The sequence below is a fragment of the Cyrtonyx montezumae genome, unplaced genomic scaffold (assembly GCF_038088225.1).
Source record: "Cyrtonyx montezumae isolate F1298 unplaced genomic scaffold, pur_monq_1.0 scaffold_0, whole genome shotgun sequence".
NCBI lineage: Eukaryota > Metazoa > Chordata > Aves > Galliformes > Odontophoridae > Cyrtonyx > Cyrtonyx montezumae.
The window spans coordinates 38,445,013-38,472,943 of record NW_027071824.1 but is presented as its reverse complement, the minus strand read 5'-3'; the positions used below and the strand labels follow the sequence as shown (position 1 = coordinate 38,472,943).

General features: G+C 36.4%; 1 protein-coding gene across 4 annotated transcripts in view; it reads left to right on the top strand.

The window, feature by feature from the left end:
- Nucleotides 1–27,931, top strand: part of VTA1 (vesicle trafficking 1) — a 59,765-nt gene that overhangs the window by 20,239 nt on the left and 11,595 nt on the right. Inside the window, exons 1-5 of one of the 4 annotated variants that reach the window (XM_065732967.1) lie at nt 5,761–5,924; nt 17,605–17,699; nt 19,599–19,726; nt 20,365–20,440; nt 24,612–24,723. In XM_065732967.1, the coding sequence (XP_065589039.1) occupies nt 5,816–5,924; nt 17,605–17,699; nt 19,599–19,726; nt 20,365–20,440; nt 24,612–24,723 (520 nt within the window). In that variant the 5' untranslated portion in view covers nt 5,761–5,815. Of the gene's footprint in view, nt 1–5,760; nt 5,925–9,852; nt 9,874–10,581; nt 10,664–17,604; nt 17,700–19,598; nt 19,727–20,364; nt 20,441–24,611; nt 24,724–27,931 lie in introns of those variants that run through there. The other 3 variants (XM_065732983.1, XM_065732975.1, XM_065732993.1) reach the window with 3 other exon arrangements.

The following is a 27,931-nucleotide window of genomic DNA, read 5'->3' as shown; positions in this document are numbered from 1 at the left end:
GTTTTTAACATTTAATTTATAAACTCCAAATGCTGCAAATTGAGCTCATTAGCATCACAGCTGGGGCAGGGATGCAGCAGTGCCAAGGATCCCCTTCAGCCAGTGTGTGACAACTGGAATCTGTTGAGAGGGCCTGAAAGTCCCTCCAGCCAGAGGAGAAAGGCTTGAGAAGGCCAGGGCATGGCAGCAGGACAAGGACTGGGAACATGGTGGCAGCTCAGCTAACAGTGTTTTCTGAGGGTTACAGAGAGCCAGGACCTGCACAGGGACAAAAAGCCAAACAAGCTGGGACACAGAGTGCCCACAGCCCTGGATCCTTGCTGTGTACCTGCCCTCCTTCCCAGGCAGCAGAGATTTCCAGGTAGGATGTTTCACCCAGAGAAACAGGCCTGGGTGCTAGTTTTCTAGAAACTTTGAAAGTTCCTTTCAAGAAGCTGACATTTAATTTGCAAGAACAAGTATCTTTAGGTTCATGGTGGCTTGGTGGTTGCTATTTTGCCATGGTGTGAATGAATACAGTAGCAAAATGAATGAGCTTTCCCCTGAAGCATTTGGGTTTGTCTGGTACTTCCTGCAACAGCAGTGAACCAATAAAGGTAGTGAAACTAACAGATTAACTGATGAAGGCTAGATACATTTCTGCTTATAGAAACTATGTAGCAATAATAACATATTCTAAGACTTTTTTGTTGTTGTTGTTAGAGAGCTACTGCTGCCTTCACTGCCAAGCTCTTTTCAAACAGAGAGGATAAACAAATATTTTGGATGATGATAAAGAGCAAGTAGGCCTCCAACAGTAATACTGTTCATTTTTGTTTTCATGTTGAGTAGCCCTGTAATATGCAGCTCAGACCTCCAACAGTAATTAGCCAGTTCCTCTTTTCTTTGGATCAGTCCTCATATTTTAATTTGGTGTTTTGGGCCTCCCTGTTTATGTAAATGAGCCCTTCTATTTCAGAAATGACTCAGATCAGAAGGAGATTAATCTTCTCTGTTATAACCAGTTCAAGCTTGTAATTCCTCTTCTGGTTGTAGAAATCCAATATTAAGACAATAAACATAATTGTTCCATATAAAAAGTAGTAGCTAATTGGGCTAATTATAACTTAGTTTTTTCATGAATATTTGCCTTTTAATGACTTTTCATGTGTGACTGAATGTGGAGTTGTACATTCAGTCCTTCATAACAGCAATCCTCACTCTTCAGAAAGCAACTGAGCTTTTTAAGTTAAAACATGCCTGTATTTTCCACCTTTAATATGCCACCTAAGCATTTATGCAATTGATATATGGTAAAAACCGGCTTGCAAAACATTCCAATATATGCCCATTTTAGCTGACCCAATGCAGTTGTAAATGACCTGACAACCTTGTTACTGCAACACTGTAGGTATTCTAGGTGTTCCGACTGGTGTTTGTACTGGTGCCTGGAACATGCACCTCCTGTTCTCCATGCAGTGTCACAGATGAGAACCACATTTGTGATTACTGCTGTGAAATAGTTACGTGACAATTATTTCTCATCTTAAAACCACCTCATTATATGAATAATCTTTGTTTCCATGTACAGATCTAAGGTAATAAGGTTCAAACAATAACATGTTTTAATGGCTTGCTGCTTTGTCTTCCAGAGGAATGTCTTTGTGATGTAGTGATTATTTATAAATGTACTTTATTGACAACTTAGTAGAATACATTACTCTTCTATACAGGTACATTTGCTTGTCTGGTTCTTAAGATTATTGGCCTTCCAGGAAAAGTTATTCCAAATTCCTTCCATGTTTTGTGGCTTCAAAATTAACTGGTGGTGGATACTCTCTCGATAGCAGAAGTGTTCAAGCATTTGTGCGAAGCAGTGCCACTGCTACAATCCACTGTGATTACAATACATTCATCGATACTACCCTCACATGTGCAAGCTTAGAAATGTGGAAAAGAATAAAAGAGAACCTAAAAAATTTTTTTTTTGTCTAGTCATGCCTTGATTTCAGTTAGTTTTGTCTGTGCATAACTGCAGAACTGTACCCATATAATTTTCTGTTATGTCACATCTGAGTAGCAATTACTGCCTAAAGTTGATAGAGTAGCAATTAAAATGAAGTCTGCATACTAAAATTATTCGATGGAGTGTACTTTTTTGGATTAGAAGATGTTTTCTTATGCTATAGTTTCTTTTGTAAGAATGTATGTTTTAAAGTTAGAAGTAATTTTAGTCCTTGTGTTGAAGTGAGGTCGTGGAAAATAAAACAGATTTCAGAAATGGAAAGGAAGGACGAGGTAGTTTCCTGTATACAATACAGACAAATAATTATCAGCTATTTTTCTGTTTTTCAAATACCTTATATTTCTTAGCGGGGGGGCGGGGAAGGGACAGTTTCTTCCTGTTCCTTGTTCAACATTTTTCCTGGCTACTGAATTTAGCAATATTTTTCCAGGATCTTAATAAAACATGAAACTTAGATACACAATCACAGGATGGTTGAGGTCAAAAGTGACCTCTGAGTCTGTATGATCCAAACTCTGTTCAAGCACGGCTACTTAAAGCGGGTGCCCAGGACCATGTCCAGGCAGATTTTGAAGACCATAAAAGAGGGGATTCCAAAATCTCTATGGGCAACCTGTGTCAGCACTCCATCATTTATAGTATGGGAGTGCTTTCTGGTATTTAGATAGAACCTTTAGTGTTCTAGTTTGAACTCACTGCCTCTTGTCCTGTCATGGGATGTCATTGAAAAGAGCATGCCTCCATCATCTTTTCATCATCTCTTCAGGTATTTACAAGCACTGATAAGATCTCAGTGACCCTCATCTTCTCCAGGCAAAATAGACCCAGCTCTTTCAGCTTCTCCTCACAGGAGAGGTACTTCAGTTCATTGATCACCTTGTTGGGTCTACAATGGACTATTTCTACTATGTTCAGGTTTCTCTTGTGCTCATGGTCCCAGAACTAGACTATTGATCTGGCCTCACCCCTACTGAGTAAAGGAGAAGGATCGCCTCTCTTAACCTGCTGGCAATACTTTGCATCATACAGTCAAGAATACCATTGGTCTTCTTAGTGGCAAGGGCTCATTGCTAACTCATTCAACCTGATGTCCACCAGGGCTCCTAGATATTTTTCTACAAAGGTGCTTTCCAGTTGGGTGGCACATAACACATTCTGATGCCTAAGGTTTTGTTTCTCGGGGCATTCCTCCCCATGGTATGTAGTGGAAATGCTAAGTCGCAGCTTGAAGGAGTGATAGAGCACCTGGTGGGAAGGCAGGTCCAACCCAGGGGAGCTCAGGTGCATGCAATGTACCTGACTGGAATAGGTGGAGCCAGGATCCATCCCTTCCCAGACCTCATTTAAGGGTTGGCAGTGGAGCTAAGGGTATTTCCCTAGAGATCTCTGCCTATCTGAGGCCTTCCAGGGGTATGCAGTTTTTTTCCTTTGTTTCTGTAGCTGCTGCACTTGGGCTTGTCCTCACTTGCTGAAGCCTGGGACTTTGTCACCCTGTTGCTATTGCTGTGCTTTCCATTGTACTATAGCATTACAAGGTGCAAGACTCAACACTAGTTAATAACTATCCAGGAACCAGAAATATCAAATGGAATCTATCATGAGTGCCTTTAAACGTAGCCTGATATCTGTATCTCTAAAGGGGTTTGCTTCTTGAATTAAGTTTAAGTCCTGCCAAGCAAACAAACAAATTTTTGGTAACAATCACTGCAAAAGCATAAGAAGTTGAGATGTAGGTGACAGTGTTTGGGTCCTTCCAGGAGTTCTTGGAAAATTGAGGATAAACTATAAGAAAACTTTTCAGCACTAGCTGTTAAGCGGTTCTAATAAGGGCTGGATTATGGGAGTCTTGTAATGCCCACCCACTAAAGTAGTCCTTATAATGTGAATGGAGTTGCATGGTTTAAATGTCTGTATCACCGCTGACATCAAAGTGCGACCAAAACCGGTGTGTGATTTCTTTTTAATTTGGTGATCAAGAACAAGACAAATGTCAGTACATTCACTGTATTAAAGCATTGATGTTATTTTTCCCTGTGGACATAAGTTATACGGCGTCTAAAATACATGTCCAGCAAACGTTATCAGATTTGTGCAATGAAAAGAATAAATAAAAAATAAATATAAAATAAATTATTTTATATTTGCAAGCATTTCAAGTGGAATAAGAATCTCTGTGCTAACTTCTGTTTGTATAATATGACGTGCTTTGGTTAATACAGGCTTAACTTTTTATTGTATACATCAGTTTCCATCTGGAGTTGTTTTCGCAACTTAAAATTATAATCTCAAGTAAAAAGATCTTTTTGCTTATAAACATAATTTATATATTTTATTATTTTTATTATTACTGTAACTTCTATGTTGTAGGTACAGTGGTGAGCAATTGTTCTCAAATCATATTAAATCAGGCATTCATACAAAACTAAAATATTCTGACAAGGCTGTGATGAAGTTATTTCCATTGCTTGTTACACTTCTGCTGTAGATTTCAGAACACTTTAGAAAGGCCAGAAGAATATCAGTGCCCCTGGCCCATCAGGGATTTTCCTATTACCTTCAGGAGCATTGCAGAGCCAGGTCTGTTATGGGATCACCTAGGGACCCTTTCGAGGGTGTGTAAAAGCTGGATTTCCCACCACCTTGTGTTTATTTTGGTGGTCACATCTGGAATATTTTGAAAGGTGTTCCAATTCTGATCAGACTTCCTATGAAATGAAAATTCTCAAATTCCTCAGTTTCATTTTTTTTTCCACTGGCAAAATAAAATAAAATAAAATAAAATAAAATAAAATAAAATAAATTGCATTATTGCTTTTTTTTTTAGTGCAAATGTTTTACCATGATTGATTCCATCATTAGTTGCTGGAACACATGGATGGTGATTTTATCTCCACGTAAAGAAACCATTTCCCAAAGGTTGCCAACGCTTCTCTTTCCTGTATTTGTCATTTGTTTCCTGGCACTCGCTGTATACTCAAGTGTTTCTCATCTTTTCTTTCTTCCACTCTTCCAAATTTGCACCAGTTTTGTCATCACTTATATTGCTTTAAATCAGCATCCCTCCACCCTCACTCCCACTGAGACTCATAGCATGCCTATGTTTCAGTGCTGTTGATTTCAGCTCAAGTACTCAGCAATTATTTGAGATGATCCCAAAGACTTTTTTCCCTACTACAGAAGGAATTACATAACAAACCTGGGGATTCTTTGTTACGATTCTATTTCCTTGCAGAATGAACATGAAGCCTGTCTCCCAAAACACCCTAAGAAGTATTTCTGTGGCTTACACAAATTTAAATGCTTCTTTCACTTCTTCATTGTTTTCCTGCCTCATTTCTTCCAGCAGCACTCAGTGCAATCCCTGGCACATGAGTTTGCAGTCAGATTGGTCTCTAGCCAGACATCACACCCATTTCAACTCTCAACGAGGAGCTGTAATTGCTTCCTCCATCATCTTCAGTGAAACAAGTTCGGTACAAACAGAAAATGACGTGACTGCCTTCTCGTCAAACGTACAGTTGCTTTACACCAGCCAGCTTCTTCACGACACTCCTACATCCGCTCCTTGATGCTTGCTCTTGCTCTTGTCCTATACACCCTCGGGCCGCCGGGCTCCGGGCAGGGGCTGGGGCCGCTGTTAGCTGCAGGCGACGCGTGGGGCCTCCTGAGCAGCAGGGGGCGCTCCTATCGGGCGCCTCGCCACCAGCAGCTCCACGCACGCGTCCCGACGCCCCACGCCGGAAGCGGAAGTGACCGGCTCCAAGTTCGGGAGCGAGAGCCTCCGCTGCCCGTTGTTGTCTCCGCCGCGCGATGGCAGCCACGGCGCTCCCCCCGCTGCCACCACAATTCAAGAGTATCCAGCACCATCTGCGGACCGCACAGGAGCTGGACAAGCGAGAGCCGGTGGTGGCGTACTACTGTGAGTGCTGCGGTCGCAGCGCCGTCCCGCCCCGCCCGCCCCAGGCCCAGTTGGCCGCGCCCCGCCCCGCCCCGCCGCCCACCTGGGCCATCCTCCGGGCAGCGTCTGTTGGTCCGGGCGCATTGCACCCGTTCCGCTGCCGGCCCTGCTCGCTGGGCGCGGGTCGGGCCCTCCTTCTGTTTGGGGGCGGTGTCGTGTTTTTCCCGGTGGAAAGTCCCTATGCGACCGTTTGTGTGCTGTGTTTCTCAGGGATAAGCCTCTTAGCAGTCGTAGTGGATAGGTTTGAAGCCTAAATAGATTTTTGTGCTCACGTATATAGAACAAACGTATTCTGCCCTAGGTTAGTTCTAAGAATTGTGCAAAACTAACCCGGGAGTGTTTTCAGAGATTCTCTCCTGCTGAAAATGCCTTTTCCTTGTATCTAAGTAAGCAACTTAGTATCTTTAACCCTAAAAACATCTTTGTTTTTTGTCAAGCTAGTACTGTTACTTCTTCAGGGCCTTGAAGCAGGGGCTAGTGGCTCAGTTTGTTCACTTTCATTGCAGTGAACAGCAAGCAAAGATCATTCTCTCCTATGTAAGTCTTTCAGACTAACTCATCCAATCCGCTGTTTGTCAGGGTGTGAGCTGTGAGCCTTTTTCTCTAGAGGATTTCCAGTGCTCATCAAGAAATGTTGTAAGTCACCTTCAGCTTCTGTTACAGTTGATCACCACACCTGAAAGATCCCTTAGGCTAACAGGTCATAAATGGGTTCAAACTGCGGTCAGCAGAAGTGTGTCTATGAGATTTTTTTTTTCCATTTATACATATATTTGTTTGTTTGTTTTCTTTTTTCTTGAGGTGGGCGATCATTTGAGGGGATTACTGAGCAATAGCTTGTCTTCAAAGCATTAACAAAACCGTAGATGAAAGAAATGGATTAATTTATAACTCATTGTTAATTTTAGAAGGCTGAATTTATGAAATTTAGGCTCAAGAATGCTCTGAAGGTGCTATGTCAACTTAGTGTCAGAAGAATGGCATTAATTTTCTCATTAGATGGGAGTACTGTGCTAATGTGGAACCAGACAGCCATGTTGTGGAATGCTGGATATTCTTTGTAGTGTTTAGTATTGTTTTTACTGCGGAAACACAACGTGAAACAGTGTGACAAGAAGCACCACCTGCTAGGTCAAAATGCGTTGTATTTTTGTCTTATTTTTTCAATGTTATTAGGCATGGCACCATCTCCGGCTTTTTAAAAGAGAAAACATTGATTACAAAAACAAAAAAGAAAGTTTTTTATACTACTGTAATTTGATTTTTTTTGTTTGTTTCTTTGTTTTTTCATTTGAGTACTTTAGCATATGTTTGATTTTAGTAATCAGCATATCTTTAGTGCAGTAGGGACTATAGTATGGAGATATCTTACTGGTTGCACTGTTCTATTAAAACAATAGAAGTAAACTTTCTATGACGAGGAGTATTTAGATCCTGTGTTCTTTCCAGTACTCAGAAGAGTTGAAATAATTTTCAGCCTTTTTCCACTAATCATGCTTATTTCCTTCTATGATCAATAAAATCGTCTGGATTACCTAAAATATTTAATTCATGTTTCATAAGATTTTATTATTTATTTATTTATTTCTGATGCAAAAATAGGTTTATTAGCTTTTAAACAGTTTTTTACTAATTTTAAAATTCCAAACCTCTCCTTCTTCCTAAATGTCTGTGTTTCTGAACTGTAAATCTAAGCATATAAAAAACTTTCAGAATATTTTTGAGGTCATGTTTTGAAGTCAGCACTTTTTATGTACAGCTAAAAGAAAGAAATATTTATCATTACACACTTCACTTGAAAAAAAGTTCAGAACATTTGTGTTGAGCCTTTGAAATACATTTCAGAAGAGCTCTCTACATTTCCAGTAAGAAATCGGGTGAAAAAACTAGCTGTGTCCTGGAGCACACAAGCACTGCTGTGCTGTGTATGTCTGGAAATGGGCATATGGCAGGGCCAGACTGGTGCTGAGCCACAGTGCTCATCCAAGGGACTCTGTGGTACAAGCTCTTGTTAAGGAACAGCGCTACAGTTCAGTCGGTGGGCTGTCTTGCACAGCTGCTGCATGAGGAGAAATGTCTGCAGCTCAGTAATATGATGTGTGCAACTGTCAGATGGAGATCTGAGTTAAGGTGTTTATAGCTTTGGAGTATTGCCTCAAGTGGTCTTCTGCAGCCAAAAGTTTTACTCCTAATGTTAATGTCTTTATGGCACAGTTGAGTGTGAATATATATTGGGTATGTGTGTTGTAATGTTGTATATTCTTGAAAGTAAGAGCTGTTAACAGAAATTGATTTGAATACCAGAAGGAATTGAATTCTGGTAAGATGTATTTGCCACCTGAAATGTTATTTTCTGTACCATAGCAATAAAATTGTCAGAAGGAACTACATAGTGCTCATGTTAATATTCTATGACTCTTCAGCATCTTCTGATGCCACATGTATGTTTTTATAGTTTGGAATTCATATGGCAGTTGCACATTTTGTTGGCATATACTACTTTAAACTTTCTCTGTTTTCTGTTCTTTTTTTTTTTTTAATTCATCTGAGGCATTTAGAACTGCCACCTAAGGGAGATATTGTAGTCCTCTGGCTTCACATTCCAACTATAAAGATACTTGAAAAACAAATCCTTATGTAATTATATGGTGGACAACTACAAGATATTTCAGCTGTTCCCGTTACAGTACTTAAACAGCTGTTGCTTGCATAAAAGCAAGGAACAAGCTTAGGGAGAAAGCAGGATTCTCTCCTTTTTGATATTGCTGGCGTATGTTGATTTAAAGAAAATATAATTTGATAGATGCAAACCTGTTTTACACAATATGGATAGCTATGATAAGGGTACTTTGTGTTTTTCAACAACGCCATTGTTTTCCATATGGAATATAAAATACTACAGAGTAACATGGATGCTCTTGTGCAGTTTACCACATTTAATGTTTTACTTGCTTGAAATACTGCTTAAATTAAGGTCTGGTTTTATTTCTTGTGGTCCTGCGTATTCCTTGCAGACTCTTGATGCTTAACTCCTTTTTTGAGCACTCAAATTAGCATATCAACAATTAGCTGTTGGTTTGTACAAGAAAATCTCACAGTGCTGATTCTCCTTTTACAGAGATCAGAAATTACTTTATAGTTAATGAAGTGTTTAGAACTGTTATAATCAACACTTTCTTTTAAAACCTATCCTGTTCCATCTGACATTTTTTTCACATTTGTTATTAGTTAAGTCATACTGTAGGTGTTTCATGTTCAGTAAGAATCAGTTGATTGAATAAGTATAAGGGAATACCAGGAAAGTAGGCTACATATGTTGCCCAGACAAAAGAAAATATGTGATATGTAGTCAATAAAAAGTTAAGTTAAAACAAAAAAACTTACGTGAGTGTAACTCTTTACTTTGAGACTGCAATACTGCAAACACAAGGAGGCAGGCTTTGATTAGAAATGCCTGTCTGCATAATTACTGATTAAATCTCTAAACTGCTACAGGCGGTTCTATAGAAAAGTTACTGTTTTGAAAAACTGCATAGTTGGAGGGGTAGTTCTGTCTTCTGAAAAGTTCTGTATTAATATTTACAACAAAATTTGTTGTAGTAGCCATTTTTTCAGGCATTTTGTAGTGTTGTAGTAATAAACCTTTTCAACGATGATTGGTTGTGATGTATATTTAATAGTTTTGTTGCTCATTGATATTTAAATTAAAGGAGAAATTGACAGAGTGCCATGGAGTTGTCAGAAAAACATAATTGCTAAGTGATATGCAACATCCTAAAACTCAATGTAAATGCAGCATGAAATTATATTTTAGTAGCTTCAAAGCAGGGCTGTGATTGGTTTTGTTTTACAGTATGCTGAACTTCAGAATGTAGTAATGTAAGTCAGCAGACTTGATCTGTCTAAAAAGGTGAGAAGAATATCTCTCTCAGTGCTTAAATTCTTCGTATACAAAAGCACATCCATCTGAAGAATCTTGCTTGTTGGTTTGTTTGTTTGTTTGTTTTGTCATTGTTTAATGGAATTCAGCAGGAGAGAAAAGCAAAAAAGTGCTTGTTTGGGTTTTTGTTGTTGTTTTCCTCCCTACAACTAGTCATAAATCAAAAGTCATTCATCTCTTAGCAGGAATACCCGTCTGTTGAATTTGACTGTTAATTTCAGGTTTAATTATACATACAATAAATACTCTTTTTCAATGTAAGCCAATTCTAAAACCCTCATTTTTTTGTGTGAAAAAAAAGACAAGATAGAGTTTATGGAATATGTCAAGAGTCAGAACTTTGGGAATATAAAATTTATACCTAATTTTACTACTGAAATACTATTAATTTTTTAATCATCCTCTCTCAAATCAGAAGAGTAAAAACTAACAAATATTTTAATTGAACTTCTGTTTTATTTAACTTCTTACACTATGCTGAGTCTTGACCTATTTTGAAAAAATAGTTAAGAACATCTGCATAAAATCATTCTTGCTTGCTTGCTTGGTTTAATTGTGATAATCTGGAATTTAAAAATACATAAAATAATCTTCTTGACATCAGTTATCTAGTAAGATCAAATTCCTGAGCTTCTGAAGAATAGGTGCATCAGGCTTTGTCTTCCCTTCCTTCTGCCTCCCTCTCCAGGTCAGTTGTTGATGCATATAGGATATCCCTGAGCCTTCTCAAGGCCTGACAGTCCCAGCTCTGCTCTTTTTGGTAAGAAAGATGCTCCTAGTTGTTTATGATGTCTGTGGCCCTTCACATGCCTTTTGTCCTGGGAAGCCCAGAACTGGACCCAGCCCTCATGTCTCATCTGTCTTATGTAAAAGAGAGGGATTAACTCCCTCAGCCTACCGGTAGTGCTTCTAGTGCAGTGCAGGATGCTCTTAGCAGGTAAGGTCAGGCAGCAGGAGTGCATTTCAGAAACATATCAGACAGTCAGCTCTCCGTAGGGTACACTGGTTCACCTCACAGAGTAGTTTTTGTGTGTAAAATAGATTTCTTCTGGTTTAAACAGTACTGAAAGCTGTTCCATAGAAGTGCTTCAAATTTGTCATCTGATCACTACAAGCTCTTTTACCTATATGACTTGAGCATAACTGGTCCTGAGTGTCTGCCTTCTACTCTTGCCTTCTTGAAATCTCAGTTACTGTAAATTCCACAGTCAAGGCAGTTTTTCTATTTTATTAGTTAGAATAAAGAGATATACTTTGAAAAGTACTGATAGACAAAGCTATGTAAAAGCTTAAAAAACTCTCAGTTTCACGTATGGATTTTTTGTTCAAATTTAATGAGAGCAAAGTTGGTCCTTAAACTGCAGTGAAGAATGGAAGTATAAAATACTGAATCATTTATTAGGATTAGTAATACATATGATTACATTACTTGTGTTGTCATCTAATCTTAATAATTACTGGTCTTGTTTGTAATTACAAATTTTGTTTGATCTATTTCATGCGTGTACAAGTTGCTGTTCTTCAAGTAGTTTTGATTTCTTAGTGTAATTCGTTACAAGTTTCAGTAGTTCTAAGAAGGAAACATTTTACCTGCGGTTGTTGACTTCAGTTAAGTTTCTCTAGCATGTAACCTGACCTTGAAATACACTGTTAAAAATGCACTCTTTTCTGTATGATTCAGTATGTTATAAAAAATTTGGGATGACAAGTCATCTATTATTTTGGATTTCTTAGTGAAATTTTGTGCTGTTGTTCTGTATCCATGTGGTCCACACTTCCCTCTTCCTTCATAGCATTTCTCCTTAAACTAATTTCACTTGAAAATAAATAATTTTAATTCTCTGGAAAGTTTCATATTTTGAGCTAATGCTAACAGCCTAATACTTACCTTCAGTTTTTCCAGTTTCATTCAGCATTGTATAATGGAGAGGATGTATAGAAGTTCAAACTTCGTCTCTGCTGTTAAATCTATTTTAATTCAAAGAGCTTTGAGTTGGCCATGGAGGAATAGCATTTATTCATAATCTACATGCAGAAAGTGATATGATACATTAATGTTCATGAAAGAAAGAATAATTCATTTTCTACACTTGGTGCATTCTTTATGAAAATACTTTGAGTACAATCCAAGTTCATGTTTTTTTGTGTCACCTGTTCCCCACATTTGTATTGAGGCTGTTGCTTTTCTGTACAAAACAATTAACTTTTTTTTTGTCAGTGGCTTGAGAGTGGGAAGAGAAAGGTGTAGAATATGAATGAATAATAAACTGCACAGAAAAAAAGCGTTCATCTCTTAGTCGGAATTGAAATATGGGGAAAGCTTATGGAAATGATTTTGTTACTGTTTACTGTCAATTGTGGAATAAGGGAATGGAAAGTATTAAGAGTATTCCCATCTAATTCATTATTTAAATCATTATTAGAAGATAATAAAATATGTGTTGGGGCAAAAAGAACAATAATATTTAGATCCTTGTAGACCAGGAGAAAGCAAGATAGACAGGACAGAAATGGAAAGATGGAATCAATGTATTTTTACTTGGCATGGTTAGTTTAAAGTGGGAGTGGGAGGAGTTTCAGTTGTTACCCAAATATAAATCTGGAATAACTTGAGGTCTGTTAGCAGTAAATGCCTAGCACATACCGAAGACAAAATACTCACTCTAAAATTGTGCTATGCATTAGCAAAAGAAAAATAACATGGTATTATGTGACAAGTAAAAGCAGAGAGGTTTCTGTAAAGCTTGCTGTATAATTCCTTCCAGCACACCCACACTTAGTATTTACAGAACAAAGATTAAGGGCAAAAAATCAAGACATAAATTTTGTAGTTGTCTTGGTGAAACATTTTCCTGAGAATGACTGCTTGCCAAGTCTTTATGAATTTGAAGATAAATGTCCTGTCTGCAAGCTGAGTGCAAACCCTCTTTAGTTAATGATTGGTGAAACAGTTTTTTGTGCGTCAAAAATGCAAGTCACTTTAGCTCTGCTTAAAATATTAACATTTATCTATATGAGCACTGTGTTGTTGTCTTTAAGTCTTTTCTCCTTTTACTTATGCATCTACTCCTGTTGTTGACAACATAAAGATCTTTTTTGCTGCTTGATTTGGATAAAAAGGAAAAAAAAAGTAGGTTGTAAATGCAGATTATGCACTTATCTATATAAGCCCTGTAATTGAATTCATATTTGTTTCCTGGTGTTCTAAACCTTCATCACAAGTATTCAAGAGATTACAGTTACAGGTCACTTATTTCCAAGAGTGGCTGCATTCTCTTAATATTTTATTTAGGCTTTAAAATCTTGAAAACTTTTGCAGCTACAAAACATTGTTTTAAATGTCCTTTTATATTGGACTTTTCAGCACCTTGGCTTCTAACTGATGAAATTTAGTATCAGAAATTACCAAGCAAATGGCTTCTGTAAGTCTAGTTGTTTTGTCTAGTGGTTTATTACTGTGGTCATTAGAGACATGAATTTTGAACTTTTTTTAAGCTTGAAGAAAAGTTCTCCAAAATCACTTTGATATCACACAACCTAGAATCATAGAATGGCTTACATTAGAGGGCTCCTTAAATATCATCAAGCTCCCATCCCCCTGCTGTGGGCAGGATTGCCACTGACTAGATCAGGCTGCCCAGGATGGCATCCAACCTGGCTTTGAGAACATGGCTTTGGGGCATCCACAGCTTCTCTGAGCCATGTGCTTCAGTGCCTTACCAACCTCTGAGTAAAAAATTTCTTCCTAACATCCAACCTAAATAATCCTCCCTTTTGATTTAAAAGCCCCTTATCACGTCACCATCAGACTGCATAAAAAGGTCAATTTTCTTTCTGTTTATGAGCTCTCCTCAAGTAATGGAAGGACAAGTTGAGGTCTCCCTAGAGCCTTCTATCCTCCTAGCTAAGCAAGCCCAGCTCCTTCAACCTTTCTTCATAGGAAAGATGCTTCATCCCTCTGATCATCCTCATGGCCCTCCTCTAGACCAACTTCAGTTCCATGTCCTTCTTCTGGAGCCCAGATACAGTACTCCAGATGGGGGCTCTCAAGGACAGTATAGGGGGGGACAGTCACCTGTACATTGCTAGCCATCACTCTTTTTGATGCAGACCAGAATACAGTTGACCTTCTGGACTGTAAGCACACACTGCTGGCTTATGTCTAAAGTTGCTCTGACCCAAATTCAATGCCTTGCAGTTGGCATTGATGAGCCTCATTAGATTCACTTAGGCTCACTTTTCAGGCCTATCCAGGCCCGTCTGGATGGCATCAGTTCCTTCTGTTGCATCAGCAGGCACAGCTCAGCTTGGTGTCATATACAAACTTGCTGAGGTTGCACTTGACCCCACTGTCTATATCCTTAAGAAAGATTTTGAAGACCACTGGTCTGATTTCCCCTGGGGATGCCAGTCGTTACCAGCCTCCAGCTTTGGCACCTTGATTCTGTAGTTGTTTGTTTATAGGAAGGTGATGTGGGTAGGGAGTGTCACTTGGAGTCACCCACAATGCCGACTTACGTAGAGAAAATGTTTCTTCCCTTTAACTATTGTTCTCTGAGCTGCATTCTCAGTGTGTTCAAGACTCTTCTAGAAGTTTTTTTTCATTGGAGTGCAAGGAGTTTCTGAGGTATTTATCAGCTTCTGAAATCTAAAGAGAAGAGAGGACTGGCTTTTCAGGGCTACCTATAAAGTAGGATGGTGCCACAGTCTTGTAAATACACCCTTGGGACGTTATTGCAGGAAAAAAAAATTATCTTGCTTTCACAATTTAGATAGGGGTATTGGCAATGAATGTGGAAAAAGAAGCCAGAAAGAGTAACAGTTTCAAGTTATTAACTCTTTTAATGATGAAGCTGATCCTCAAGATTTCCATTTACATGGAAACAAAAAATTCTTTTGTATAAAATGATTTTAGAGGAGGCATGAATACATTCTTCAGTGTACTTGAGAAATCTGTATCCAGTAATGATCAAGGATTTGCAAAATTAGTGTCACTATTTCATATCAATCTAATGCTAATATAGTGTTCCTGAAAATGTCTGGTATTTGCATCTATCAAGGAGAAACTCATATAGGTAGTATATAGACCCAGCATACTTACTTAAATTCTGAATTTTTATATTATTAAATGGTATCATGAAATGTGTTCAGGGAATCGTTTAATAAAGTATGTACTTAAAACTGAATTTAATTGAAGATCATAAGCACTAATGTATGGTTATGGTACTTTACTTGGTAGTAGACTCAAATTGATGTGAGTGCCTTTAAAAATAAATCTGTATCTTTCTGTAGTTTGATTTCTTTAGAATGTAATTTCAAATTTACATGTGCTAAGTTCATAGTTTAAATGTTAATGTGATAGGATCCTGAAGATAAATAAGTTGATTCTAAGAGTATTTATCAGTAGTTAGTTTAATGTTAGCAATGTGCCAAAACTACACAGCAAATACAGCTTCGGTTAAAATTGCTGAGACTTTCATTATTCGTTGTCATTTATTTTTGTTCTTCGTGGCCTTTTTTATTCTTGAATTTTGACTTGGAGTGGAATTTTATATGGTTATTCTTTGTGGAAATAGGAAGGTACTATCTTGAATAGGAAGGTGCTATTTTGTTTTATCAATTATTAGCAAGAGTGGGCATTAGTGAGCACAAGTTCTGTGGCAGGTTTGGGGTTTTTTCTCTCTTTGAATGATTGGACAACTCAACAACTTAAACATTAAAAAGGTTTCAGTTTTACTGTCCGAAGTAAGGAATACATACTTTGACTGTTTTTACTGTTGTATATGAAACATGAAATGCTATTGTTAAACATAGAAAAAATAACTGAATTGTGATGTTTACCAGCAGAACAGAGATAGAGATATACATAGATCTTATTTTATTAGACAAGGTAATAATGGACAGAAAACGCAGGCAAACTTTTGAGGATGGGATGTTTTCTTTCACAGCAAGCATCAGGTTAGGCGCAGGCTGGTCTTATACGTACATTTCCTGATGGGATGAGGATAGGCTCTTTCTGTTGCATGATGAGCTGCTTGAAAGTTAAGAGGTGGTAAAGCTGTGAGGCAATTAACATTCACTTGCACAAGTCCTTTGAAGGGTAGGGATATTAGGATGTGCCATTATAACTAGTTCATGATAATGTGCAGAAGAGTTAAAATTTTAGTTTTTAAGCTCTTCATTTGAATGCGTTTTGCAGGACTTCGTTGACTGCTAAGTATGAGAGTTAATAGAATGGTTTTGTGGGAAAATGTTCTCTGCTTGGTTGCTGAATGTCCTGTATATTATCCTACCCTGTGTATGTTAACTCTAGTAAACAGTGCTTATTTGGTTTTATCCACAATTTTCCACAACATATGATGTTCTGTATACACACACACACACACATATATGTGAGAGCTGTATGAAAGCCATTTGTGTATTATTTAGATAAAATTGACTTGAAGCTTACATTTGAGAGAGTTGCGTAGGAGTATAATGATTATTTAGAAGAGCACATAGTATTGCATTATGGTGATACTGTCATCCATTTGAAATCAGCAGGAATACTGATTGTAGGAATATGTTTAGAAATAATATTTCCTAATCTGAGAGCTGCTCCAAAAGCAGTGCCTCCTATTTTGTTATTTTGACCCATGCGTTGGAAGTGGATGATGGTGTTATGGCAGTAGAAGTTGAACCTTCCTGGGGATACTGTTGGAACAGATGGCAGCAGAGGGGCAGCCTGACAAAATGATGTCTGACTTGGAAATGCATACGAAGCAAAGGTGTGTCATTGAATTCCTCCATGGAGAAAAACTGACACCTCCTGACATTAAATCAATGCTTTCTGAATGTTTCTGGAGACCAACCAGTGAATGTGATCACAATTTGGCAGTGGGTGGTATGTTTCAGCAGTGGCTACAGTGTATCACTTCCGCTGGTGCAGTATGACATGCAGAAAATTCATGGCTAATGGTGGAGAAATAGAGTTTTGTAGCTGAGAATTGGCTCTATCTGTTTGTGTCATTGTGCTCTTTTTCTCTGTTGTAGTTTCCATGGAAATAAATAGGCAGAATACTATTGTGGTTTACAGGCAGGTGGCTGAGCACTGTACTATCAAAACACTCCACTTCCCTTCCCACTGAGAGGGAAGAGAGTCAGGAAAACAAAGCAGAACTCTTGGATTGAGATAAAACTACTGACTAAGGTAGCGAAAAGGAAAATAGCCATGACTGTGTATTTATGAAATGTATATAACAAGTGATGCACAAGCAATTGTTCACCATCCCTGGCTGATGCCCTGAGGAGCAAGAGAGTGAGATGAGCCCTCATCCCCATCAAAATTCCTTCTGCATGATGTTATATGGTATGGAATATTCCTTTGACCAGTTTAAGTAAGCTGTCCTAAATTTTTGTTCACACCCAGCTCCTTAGGCTCTTTAATGCAAATGGACTTGGCTTAGCAGCAATTATAACATCGGTGTGTTATCTCGAAAGAAAACAAATCAGTCACAGCTGAAACTAGCACAGATACTTTCAGAGCAACCTACGTGTCTCTGAAAGTTTGACTATATCTACCTGTCAGTGCCCAGCTTCACTTTACTAGTGCATTGCTTCATTATTGAGTTTGTGTTTCACGTATGATGGGGAATGCTATTTTTTGGGGCTTAGCTACTCCCACACTTGATTTTTTTTCTTCTGTGTTTTGTCTTCTTTAAGGTCGTTTGTATGCAATGCAAACAGGGATGAAGATTGATAGTAAAACTCCAGAATGCCGCAAATTTTTATCTAAACTTATGGATCAGCTGGAAGCTGTAAGTAGAATTTATTGTTGTCCTCTAAAATTATTTGTGATGGTATCTTAATGGCTGTTGAAGCTTCCTAAATACTGTCTTATTTCTGTCATCATTCTTGGATGCAACTGTTCTGTATGCAGATATACTGTAAGGATTTAGGTTGTATGTAATAATAAATCAGCAGGAGAACTGTGAGGAGGTAAAACTGTGTGTGTGTGTGTATATGTATGTTTGTACAGATGTGTGTGTGCATGCATGAACATAAGTGTAACTTCCTGTTGAAGGTTGATATTATCCCTTTTGATACTACAGCAAACAAATCTGCCTTCAGTATTTGGTTACCCTTGTTTAAAATTTGAAAGATTAGATAACCAGAAAGACATATAATTTAATCTCTCAGTTACTGATAAGATTGTCTCTGTGACAGCTGGTGCTAAGACATCAGTTCCTTTTATGTAGCCAGGTTGTGGAAGACAGGAGAGAATGCTTCTGAGCAGATAAAATAAAACATTTTGAGGGATGGAAAGGCTAAGTATAGTGACAAGTTGATGTGTTAGTAGTACCTCTACAGTAATTTAATAGCAGTCAGTTTCAGTCTCTGTGTACCAGCAGGGGGCACAAAGGGGTGTTGCAGATCTGATCTAATGATTCTAGCAGCTTTTTGTGGCTTGCTATAATTGGTTATTTTAGAGATTAAGACAAACTTAGAAATGATCCTGAGTTATGTAGTAGCAAAGAATAAAATTATATAGATACATGTGGAAATTGCTCAGTGTTTTTATTACAAGACGTTTCATACTATTCCAAATCTGTGTAATTAAATATTAAATTAAGAAAATTGTTCCAAATATATATCCTGCAACATATGAAGGGTAGTTTTGTTTTTTTTGTGTGTACCATAATTTGTAAAATGATTAATTATTGAAAAGTATATTGACTATGTTTGACAAAAGTCTACAGATTTGAAGTACTCTACAAAGTTTATTTTTCACTACTGAAATATTTTTTTAAAACATTCTGTGTGTTAAAAAGTTGACAGCAGAATAATATTATGGAAATACAGCTTGCGTGATTGAATTTTCCTCATGCTCACGCTGAAAAATAACAGCCATTCAGATACTGTTTTTAAATCTTTTGGCAAAATAAAGACTACCGGTTAATATCATGCAGTGTTCCTGTTTTTGTCCTCTGAGGATGACCTGAGATTTCCTTATATTCAAACAGTAAGCCTATTCAGAAGCTGTAAATCCACCTGTTGTAACTGTTGGTGGGTTATTTGCTTTACTGATTTTTATTAGGAAGCCTGAGGATTCTTGTAGTCCAACAGCTTTGAAAAGAAGTCTTTCAAATGCAGTACACTGCTTAGACTGAAAATTCCAGTAAATCCATAGGTCACTAGATCAGTTGAGATGGGGCTTGGACTTGGTGAAAGATATAATGTACTACAGTGTAATACTTTGCAAGAGAGAAGATGCTTAATGGCTCTGACATTCAGTACCTTTGCAAACTATGTTTTACCATTTAAACAGTGCTTAATTGTGACACGTACTTCAGAACACTTGGTCTTTTGTTTAGTAAGGGGGAAAATATCTGTAGCTGTTCCCTCAGAATATTAGTTACATGTCTTTGTGTTTGTTTTAAGATTCAGTTTTTCTTTAAAACCTATTACTTTGCAGAAAATAGCATGAAGAGGTATTTATTCTTAATATTTTTCTCTCTAAAACAATGTGCTTTCTCTTTGGCATGCTACTTTTAGTGTTTGTTATGTCTGAAGTTGGAAATCCTAAAATAATTCAAGTGTTTGTATTTTCTCATTCAAGTTGTATTAAATCAGCAGCTGCTTCTTCGTCTTGAGTTAGATTGCTTAAGTGCTAGGGTCTAATAAGGCAACAAATTTTTTTCAATTTTTTTTTTCAGATGAAAAAACAATTTGGCGATAATGAAGCAATTACTCAGGAAATTGTTGGTTCTGCTCATGTGGAGAATTATGCTTTGAAAATGTTTTTGTATGCAGACAATGAAGACAGAGCTGGGCAGTTTCATAAGTAGGTGAAAACCTTCGTTCTGTTGTCAGAATTAAGATATTGGTAAAGAATTATAAATATCCAAAATCTTTGACTGCAAGCAGGAATGGGCGTTCATCTTTCAGGAAACTCCATTTGTTGACATTTTGGCCTCTAACTTCAAAATTTAACTCGTATCTTCCATCTTGTGTTCTTTAAGTGGTTGCTCACCTCCTGGTGAACCTTCTAGAACACAATACTGAACTTAGACTGATACTGATCTTAGTTCAATATATAGAAGTTGTATATTGAAATATTTGCAATGATGCATGGTGCTGTTTGATTTACAGTGATCACTACAGCATGCTGATGCTTTGGCTGATCTTTTTCAAAGTTAGATCAGGATGTCCAATGCAGAACATTCCAATCTAGAAATCAAGTGCGGAACCCATGAGCTGCTTTAAAAATTGCTAAAAACTTTATGCATATTACTCGTGAGATTTCTCAGTATATTCTTAAATATGGATATTGTGAAGTTCTGTAGCATCAGATTTAAAGAAAATATTAGTGATGATTGATTTGAAATAAGCCAGTATAATCTGGAATGACAGTGGTTAAAAGGTGATCATAACAGGATTTTATTACTTTATTATTATAAAGAAATTCTTTCTTTTTTACAGAAACATGATAAAGTCCTTTTATACTGCCAGTCTCCTGATAGATGTTCTGACAGTATTTGGGGAGCTCTCTGAAGAGGTAAGTTTTAGCGGTATCAGTGTGAGCTGATTACTGTTCCTAACACAACTGCAGGTTGCTCATTTACCTCTGCAATTTTTAAAAATTCATTTATGAATTTGAGCTTCAAGGAACGTATGTTGTAGTTATATAGGAAATTCACATTACTAAATCAGAAGAAATTGTAGTAATATTTCAAATTATATGAAATATTAGGTAATAGTTGTCTTTTAGAAGATGCTTCATGTCTTAAAGATTATCCTAGTGATACTGGTAATGCTGCATGGGACGCAGGATTATATCAAGTGAGAATGATTATTGGGAGAAATTTTGCAAGGTTCCTGGCTTTTCCACCTTCCCCCTTTTCATCCTGCAAGCAAGATCTTTACTGCTAATTACTGAGTTGGAATTATATACAGTTTTAGTTACAGTAGGTAATTTGATGTTAGAATAAATCTCACCATTAAAAGGTGGTATGTTAAGTCTGAAGGGCATTAATTACTTTTTTTTTCCAATTGATATCTGTCTAACAAAGAAAAACAGATTTGTTTTAGCATTCTTTAGCAAAAAATTTGCAATCAAACAAATTTTTCAGAACTGGATGAATAAGATCACAATTCCTCGTATTAAAATATATTTTATGAAAGCTTTAAAGCAAACTTTTCAGTTAGGTGTATGATCAGCTCTCTGCTATTGTTGTCCCACAGGAGAATTAATCTCGAATGTGGAGGAGCAGATGCTCTTCAGAACAAGGAATACTTTTTCTTAGAATTAAAGTGGAAGTGATTTTTGCTAAATTAATTGAATAAGAAACTCACTTTGGGAATGCAGTAATATAGTTGATAATTTCTATCAAAGAGAAAAAGATGAAGAAAGTTACTACTGACTGGTGAAAACTTTTCAGACTGCCAAAGGAAGGATAAAACCTCAAAAAATCAATAAAAAAAGGCAGCAGTACTAAACGGTCTGCAACAAAAGCAGCCAAAAGCTGATCACATAAGTTCTTAATCTGTGTCAGGCCAACTAAATTTGTATAGCTAATCAAAAAACATTTTTAGTTTTCATGTGCGTGAGTTCTGTGGGGTTCTCTTCTGCCACTAGTAGAATTTCCTTAGAAACAAAAGTTCTTCTGCTTTACAAGCCCATAAGAAAGCTTTGGTTATGTTGGTTCTAACTATTTAATGCCCTGGTTGGAATATACTAGACTTCCTGTATGTAGTTCTTATCTGTAGATGCCTCACATGCAGGCATGTTTGTTCAATTTAAAATACAATGCCTGTGGCTACTTCCATTTATGAATGATGGAGTTCTTGCCTAAGAAGAGGAGCATTTGGTCAAGAGTTGCAAAGTTCTACACCTCTTGTAACCAACCTGAGACTGTACTAACCTAAATTTTTCATCTGTCAAGTGGCATAAGTAAATGAGTCCTTCATGTCTTCTGCAACTGTCTGGTGTGCTCCGTGGCATCTGTTAGCAGTTCCTAGAGCCATAGAGTATACAATGTAATGAAAATAAACTCGACTATAGGAGTCCATTGCACTTTCGAGTGCATGCCTGCAGAACACTCCAATTAATCTTCTGTGGGTGGATTAGTGTTTTATAATAAATTCATGAACTTTGTTACATATTTTATAATGTGACGTTCCACTTCTTTATTAAAAATGTAATTCTTAACTAATTTTGAAGAAATGCTGCTGACAGTGTTGTATTTAACATTGAAAAATTAGAAGAAAATTCCAGTATTATTTTCAAAGCATCTGTTTCAGTGATTTTGTTCAGTGTCACCCCGTAACTTCCTTAAAATCTTGGACAAATATACCTTTGCAGTTAAATTTATTGGTTACTTATTCACTATTTAATAAAAGAGCAAAAGGTAGAGAATCTGTTTTCAAAGCTATATCTAGGAAAGCAAATTTCAGGAATCAAATTTATTTTACAATGTATTAGATGTGAGCAAGGGAACTTGATGGGGTTATCCAGTATAGTACACTCTCTCTCCTAGATAATAGTGCAATAGGCTTAGTAAAGTACAATTTTGGATTTTAGTTTATTAATTCTTAAACTTTGGAGGTAATTTCGATCACAGCTTTTAAAGAGAAAAATTAGTCTGCTTCTTTTTCCAGACTACTTACCTGTGGTAGCTACTGTGGAATTCTGAGTTCACTAGTGCCTTCCAGATGCTGTTGTTGGTGTGAAACACTCTTGTTATCCAGATGACTAAATTATTGCACTCATCCTTCATTTCAAATCTCTTTATGTTCAATCATATCCCATGAAATGTATTAACCCATAACTGGCACATTATGTAGCTTATTCCTTCTACATAGGTTGCTCTGAAATTAATATCTCCTATTTATTTCTTTGAAAACTAGCAGAGCACAATAGCACTGTTTGACAGATGAACAAAAAAATATTTTTCAACATAGTCACAATTAGCTACACATTTTCACCAGTGATGGGTAAGAGCCTGTGTGCTGTGCTTGTAAAAATCTGCTTGGCTGTTCAGAACATGGCTTGTCTTTTACGTCACTCTTGCCACTGCTGAAATACTGCACTCGCATCCACTGTTTGGTTTCCATAAGCATTCAGCAAATGTTGACAAATGTCAGTGTGTACAGTTTTTTTCTGCTTGGAGGAATTCAGTAACACACCTTTGCTTCATATGCACTTCCATGTCAGGCACCATTTTGTCAGACTATCCCACTGCTGCCATCTGTTGGATCAACAGAACCAACAAAATGTTGATGGGAAGTTTCAACCTCTACTGCCGTACCACTGACATCTGCCTCTTTTGTTGTCAGCCAACAGAATAAAATAGGTAGATTTACTTTTGGAGCAGCGCTGGTATTAAATTTTTTGACAAAGTAATTTCCATAAACAGTTTAAGATTTCTCATTGAGAACTCCTTTCCTGGATTAAGAAAAAAAAATCTATTGTACCAGTCCCAGAGAAGATGAAATGGCCAATCCTTCTCTTGTGTTTTGACATGTTAACGTTGTTTTTAAAACAGTAAAGGTGTATTTTAAAAAGTGAAGTAGAGGACCTCACGGTAGATGAAATTCTGAGGTTTATTTGTCATTCATGTTCCACTCTGTGAAGAACACCTAAAAACCCAAGTCAAATGCTTTTTCTCAAAGACTTTTACACAGGAGCTGTAAGTAGTGAAAAATCATGTGGTATTTATTTATTAACCTAAGGTTACTACCAAATTTGTAGAGTTTTGACTGTTATTATTAAAGTGGAATCAGAAAGCTGGCAGCAGATTTACTTCTAACTGATGTTATTTCACAGATTCTGCACAAGATGAGAGTTGGCAAAAAAGGAATTGTCAAATACAGCGATTGAAATATTTGAGAAATATTATTCTGTTCTTATTAGTAGCTAAACTATTCACCTTGCAATGAACAGCCTCCTTGAAGTCATTATTATGATAAGTCATTATTATGATACCTCTCTTTGTGTAGGTAGTTTATCTCTTGCTGATGTCCTTCATCTGATTTAAGTAGTATTGTAAAGATAGTATATTAAAATATTTTCTGTCTTGAATATCCTGTACATACCGTATTAGTCCACTACACCAGCCTTTCTGTTTTCATGGTTTTAAATACCTATTTATAATTTAAAGTAGTGTAATAAAAAAAATCCAATGTTACTGATCAAAATTTGCACTCTGTTTCATATTATTATTTTAATCTGAAGTAAATAATCAAGTTTATGGGGATGTAAGTTTAAAAATAAAAAAAAAAAGAAATTCCTGCCAGTGATTAATGTGCAGTACACTGTCTTTCACATTAGATGGTCTTTGTATTATTGATTTCCTTTTTCTGACATACTATACTAATTGAAAATCTCTGCGTTTTCATTTCGTACTGAGATTCTGTTAGAGCTCTTCTTTTTATGTATATTTTAATCCACTCATTATTTTCACATGTATTACCTTTAAAAGAGCATCAAATGCTAGCATTTGTATAATCTCTTGACTGGATGAAAAACAAAGGTTTTAAAAGCGTTATTTTTTTTTTGTATACGCACAGCTGGATGGAATATCTCGGACTCAAAATTATTGCAAAAATGAAAGGAGAAGCAGTAGAAAAAAATATATTCCATTGTACCAACCTGTTATATTACTTCCTTGAATGCATTAATTCACAGAAGTGAGTGGTTAAAATAACTAACCATTTTCCTTTCCCAGAATGTTCAGCACAGAAAGTATGCCAGGTGGAAAGCAGCATACATTCATAACTGCTTGAAAAATGGAGAAACTCCTCAGCCTGGACCTATTGGAATGGAAGGAGAGACTTTTGGTGTGTATTTCCGTTTTTTTTTCTGAAGAACTGAGGGCTTTTTTCTTGGAAAAGGAGATACATCTGACCACCTTTATCTGATGTTGAGCAGAGTAGAAATAAGTAGAAGACTTGACGGTCTTACTAATTCCTAGCTCACCTTTTATAGAAAGTAATCAATCACTTTGATTCAGGGGTGAGATCTTTCTACAGCAATCTGATCTGTGTTAGCACTGCTATGAACAAGGAATTGGACCTTTCAGTCATCATTTTTTTAATGATTATTTAAAAATCATTCACTTGTATCTAGAAGAGTGGATCAATAGGTAGAAAGGACTAGATGAAGGAACTTCTGAGGTTCAAATTAAGCCAAAACTGTCCATAAAGTGTCTTTCCACTATATTATTTCTTATTGTAATTTATATTTTTGATGCACCATTACAGTTCGGAAAAAAATAAGATCAGTCATTTTTTAATTTAATGTAAATATGCACTGAATATCCTTCCATGTTTATTGCTAGGTTTTATTTTATATAAAGTAAGGAGAAGTATCTAATGGCCTGCATGCCAACTACAATATTTTGTAGTTAAATGGAGAACATAATTCTTGAAAAAAATGAAATAGAATTTCAAATATTTGTGATCAAATAGAGTATGTTACAGTTTGACTACCAAGCTACTGGTTATTATTTTTTCCGTACTTAAAGATACCCTTCATGTTTGATCACTGGAATGGTTATCTTACCCACTGTTTTATGTTTCAGTCTTGGCATAGCTGTATCTCAAATGAAGCATTATCAACTTAATCTTTCTTCAACATACGATCTTTTTCAAGGCAGTTTTGTTTTTTTGTTGTTTTTTTTAACCACTGTTGCAGCTGCAGTGAGAGACCTATGATGCAACTCCATGTGCAGATATCACCACATCTTTGTGAGACAGATTACACCAGTTTCTTAGAAATTCAGTGGAGAAGATATGAGGAAAATATATTTGATAGTGGATGTTATTAGCTTTAAATGAGTCATTTTTAGTTGTTAAGTTCATAACTAAGGACAAATCTCACTGGATTGCATACAGTGAATTCTAATTGTGAAATATATATATATATTTATAAGGAAAGATTGCTCTGCTACAAAAAATTATTTACACAACTCATATACAATAACTGAATCTCAGCAGCAGTAGACAGACTCTTCTGTCATTTTCTTAATGTGCAGGACAAAATAGCTGACTTATTCAGGACTGCAGAAGAAAGTGTTATTGGAGGGAAAACAGAATTCAGACTTATAACCTTAGTCTACATCGCAGATCATTAAAAGTGGTATTGTGAAAAGATGAAGACTGTTGCTTCATATCCAAGTGACTTGTAAACAAAGAAGGATGCACACAATGAATGAGATAAAATTATCACATCAGTGTTCATAGGAAGTCTACAATATATCCAATTCAGCAGAATCTTTCTATTTGTTAAGCTATACTTCATATGGTAATTTTTATCTTCTGAGCAAGTAAATGAAAAATACTTTTTGCTCTTCATTTTTGGAAATTACCTCTGTAGCATAGTTGGCCATATGCTTTGCACAAAAAAGATAAAATTTTTGCTAATTATTTTTTATTAAAGATTCACATAAAAAAGAGTGTCAATTCTTATTTTGTGCATCATAAGAAGAAAGGAAACATTGTTTGAATGTACAACTGGACCTTCCCCATTCCTTTCTGCTTGCTCATTCTCTTCCTTCCTTTGCAAGTGGAAAAAGTCTGTTTAAACAGAGTGAAGCTAGGTCTCTATAGCTTGACAAATTACCATATTTTTTCCAAAGTGTTATTTTCTTTGTGATTCTTGAAAACTATACTGTAACTCTTGGAGATGTTTTTACAGTAACATAGGCATGCTTTGTATGTTTCTGCTGGATTTATGGATGTTTTGTCAGATTGCCACCATGGAAACTTTAAAATGACATGCATGAGTTATTAATACATTTGGAATACAAGTTTTAGGGTACACATAAAGGTCACTTAGCAGTAACCCCAGGTCATCAAAAAAGAGTTTATACTAATGAGAAAATTAAAATCTTAATTTCTAATAGGACAAACTTCTTGAATAGTCACTGTATAGTTACATTAAAATGTATTCTCACTAATTTCATTGCAATATATAACATATTCTACATTAATATTGCAGAGTTCCAGGAAACCTTTACAGTCACAACTAGTTGAAAGAGAAATATGTGAGCAGTGAAAGGATTTTTCAGTTCATTTCTCAACATGGTAGGAAAAAAAGAAGGGGAGAGAGAGAAGCAGTGTTCTCTCTTACATTCTGTATCTTTTAGCAACATCTCAAGCTAGAGAGAGACACTGCAGGACAATGACGAAAATAAAAAGTTTTCAAAATAAAATTAGACGATGACAAAAAATATGCTTTTAAATCTCTGGACTAATAGTAAATTTTATTAGTTTTCAATTTAGTCCCCTGAGGTGTTGAATTTAAATTAGTTTGGTGCTTTGTTACACTGTACAATATGTTTTTGCGTCCTATAAGGCACAGTAATTTGTAAAGAAGACGTTCCAGTGAGGACAAAATTGAGGAAACATTTGTACTCAACATACAGTCTTCTCATATAAAACATGTGCCCCTATGTAGTGATAATGTGGTTTAGTTACTTATCTTATCCTGTCAACCCACAAAATCCTGGTTTCAAAATGGAGACATCATTGATTGTAATAACTGAACTGATCAATTCTTGAATTTTGCTGTCTCTGTATTTTGCAGTGTGGATGAAAAACTTTATGTAGCAGTTAAAAAAAAACCTGATAATAATGTTTTGCTGAGGCTAATTTTAGATATCCAAATGTGTTGGTCCAAGTTTGGTGTGTGTTTGTATAGTAAGACCATAGAAATATAAATCAGGTTAGATTTTGGAGAATGGATTGATTTCACTGAAAATTTTCTGAGCATTTTAAACATCTTTTATACTTACAAATTCTGTCACAGTTCATATCAAAACATAAAAGTTAACTTTTTGAGGCATGTTCCACTTCTGTATGTACCTGCTGCTTATTTCTGTGAATTGGGTTTCATCTCAAAATCGCTAAGTTTGAGACATTGAGATTTACTAGAAATTTAGTAGATTGAATCTGTATGGTTAACAAGGAATGCCATTAGACCTTGAGAATCTTTAGTGTTTATAGACGTAACTTTGTTTTAGAGCTAGGGATATCAGATTTGTTT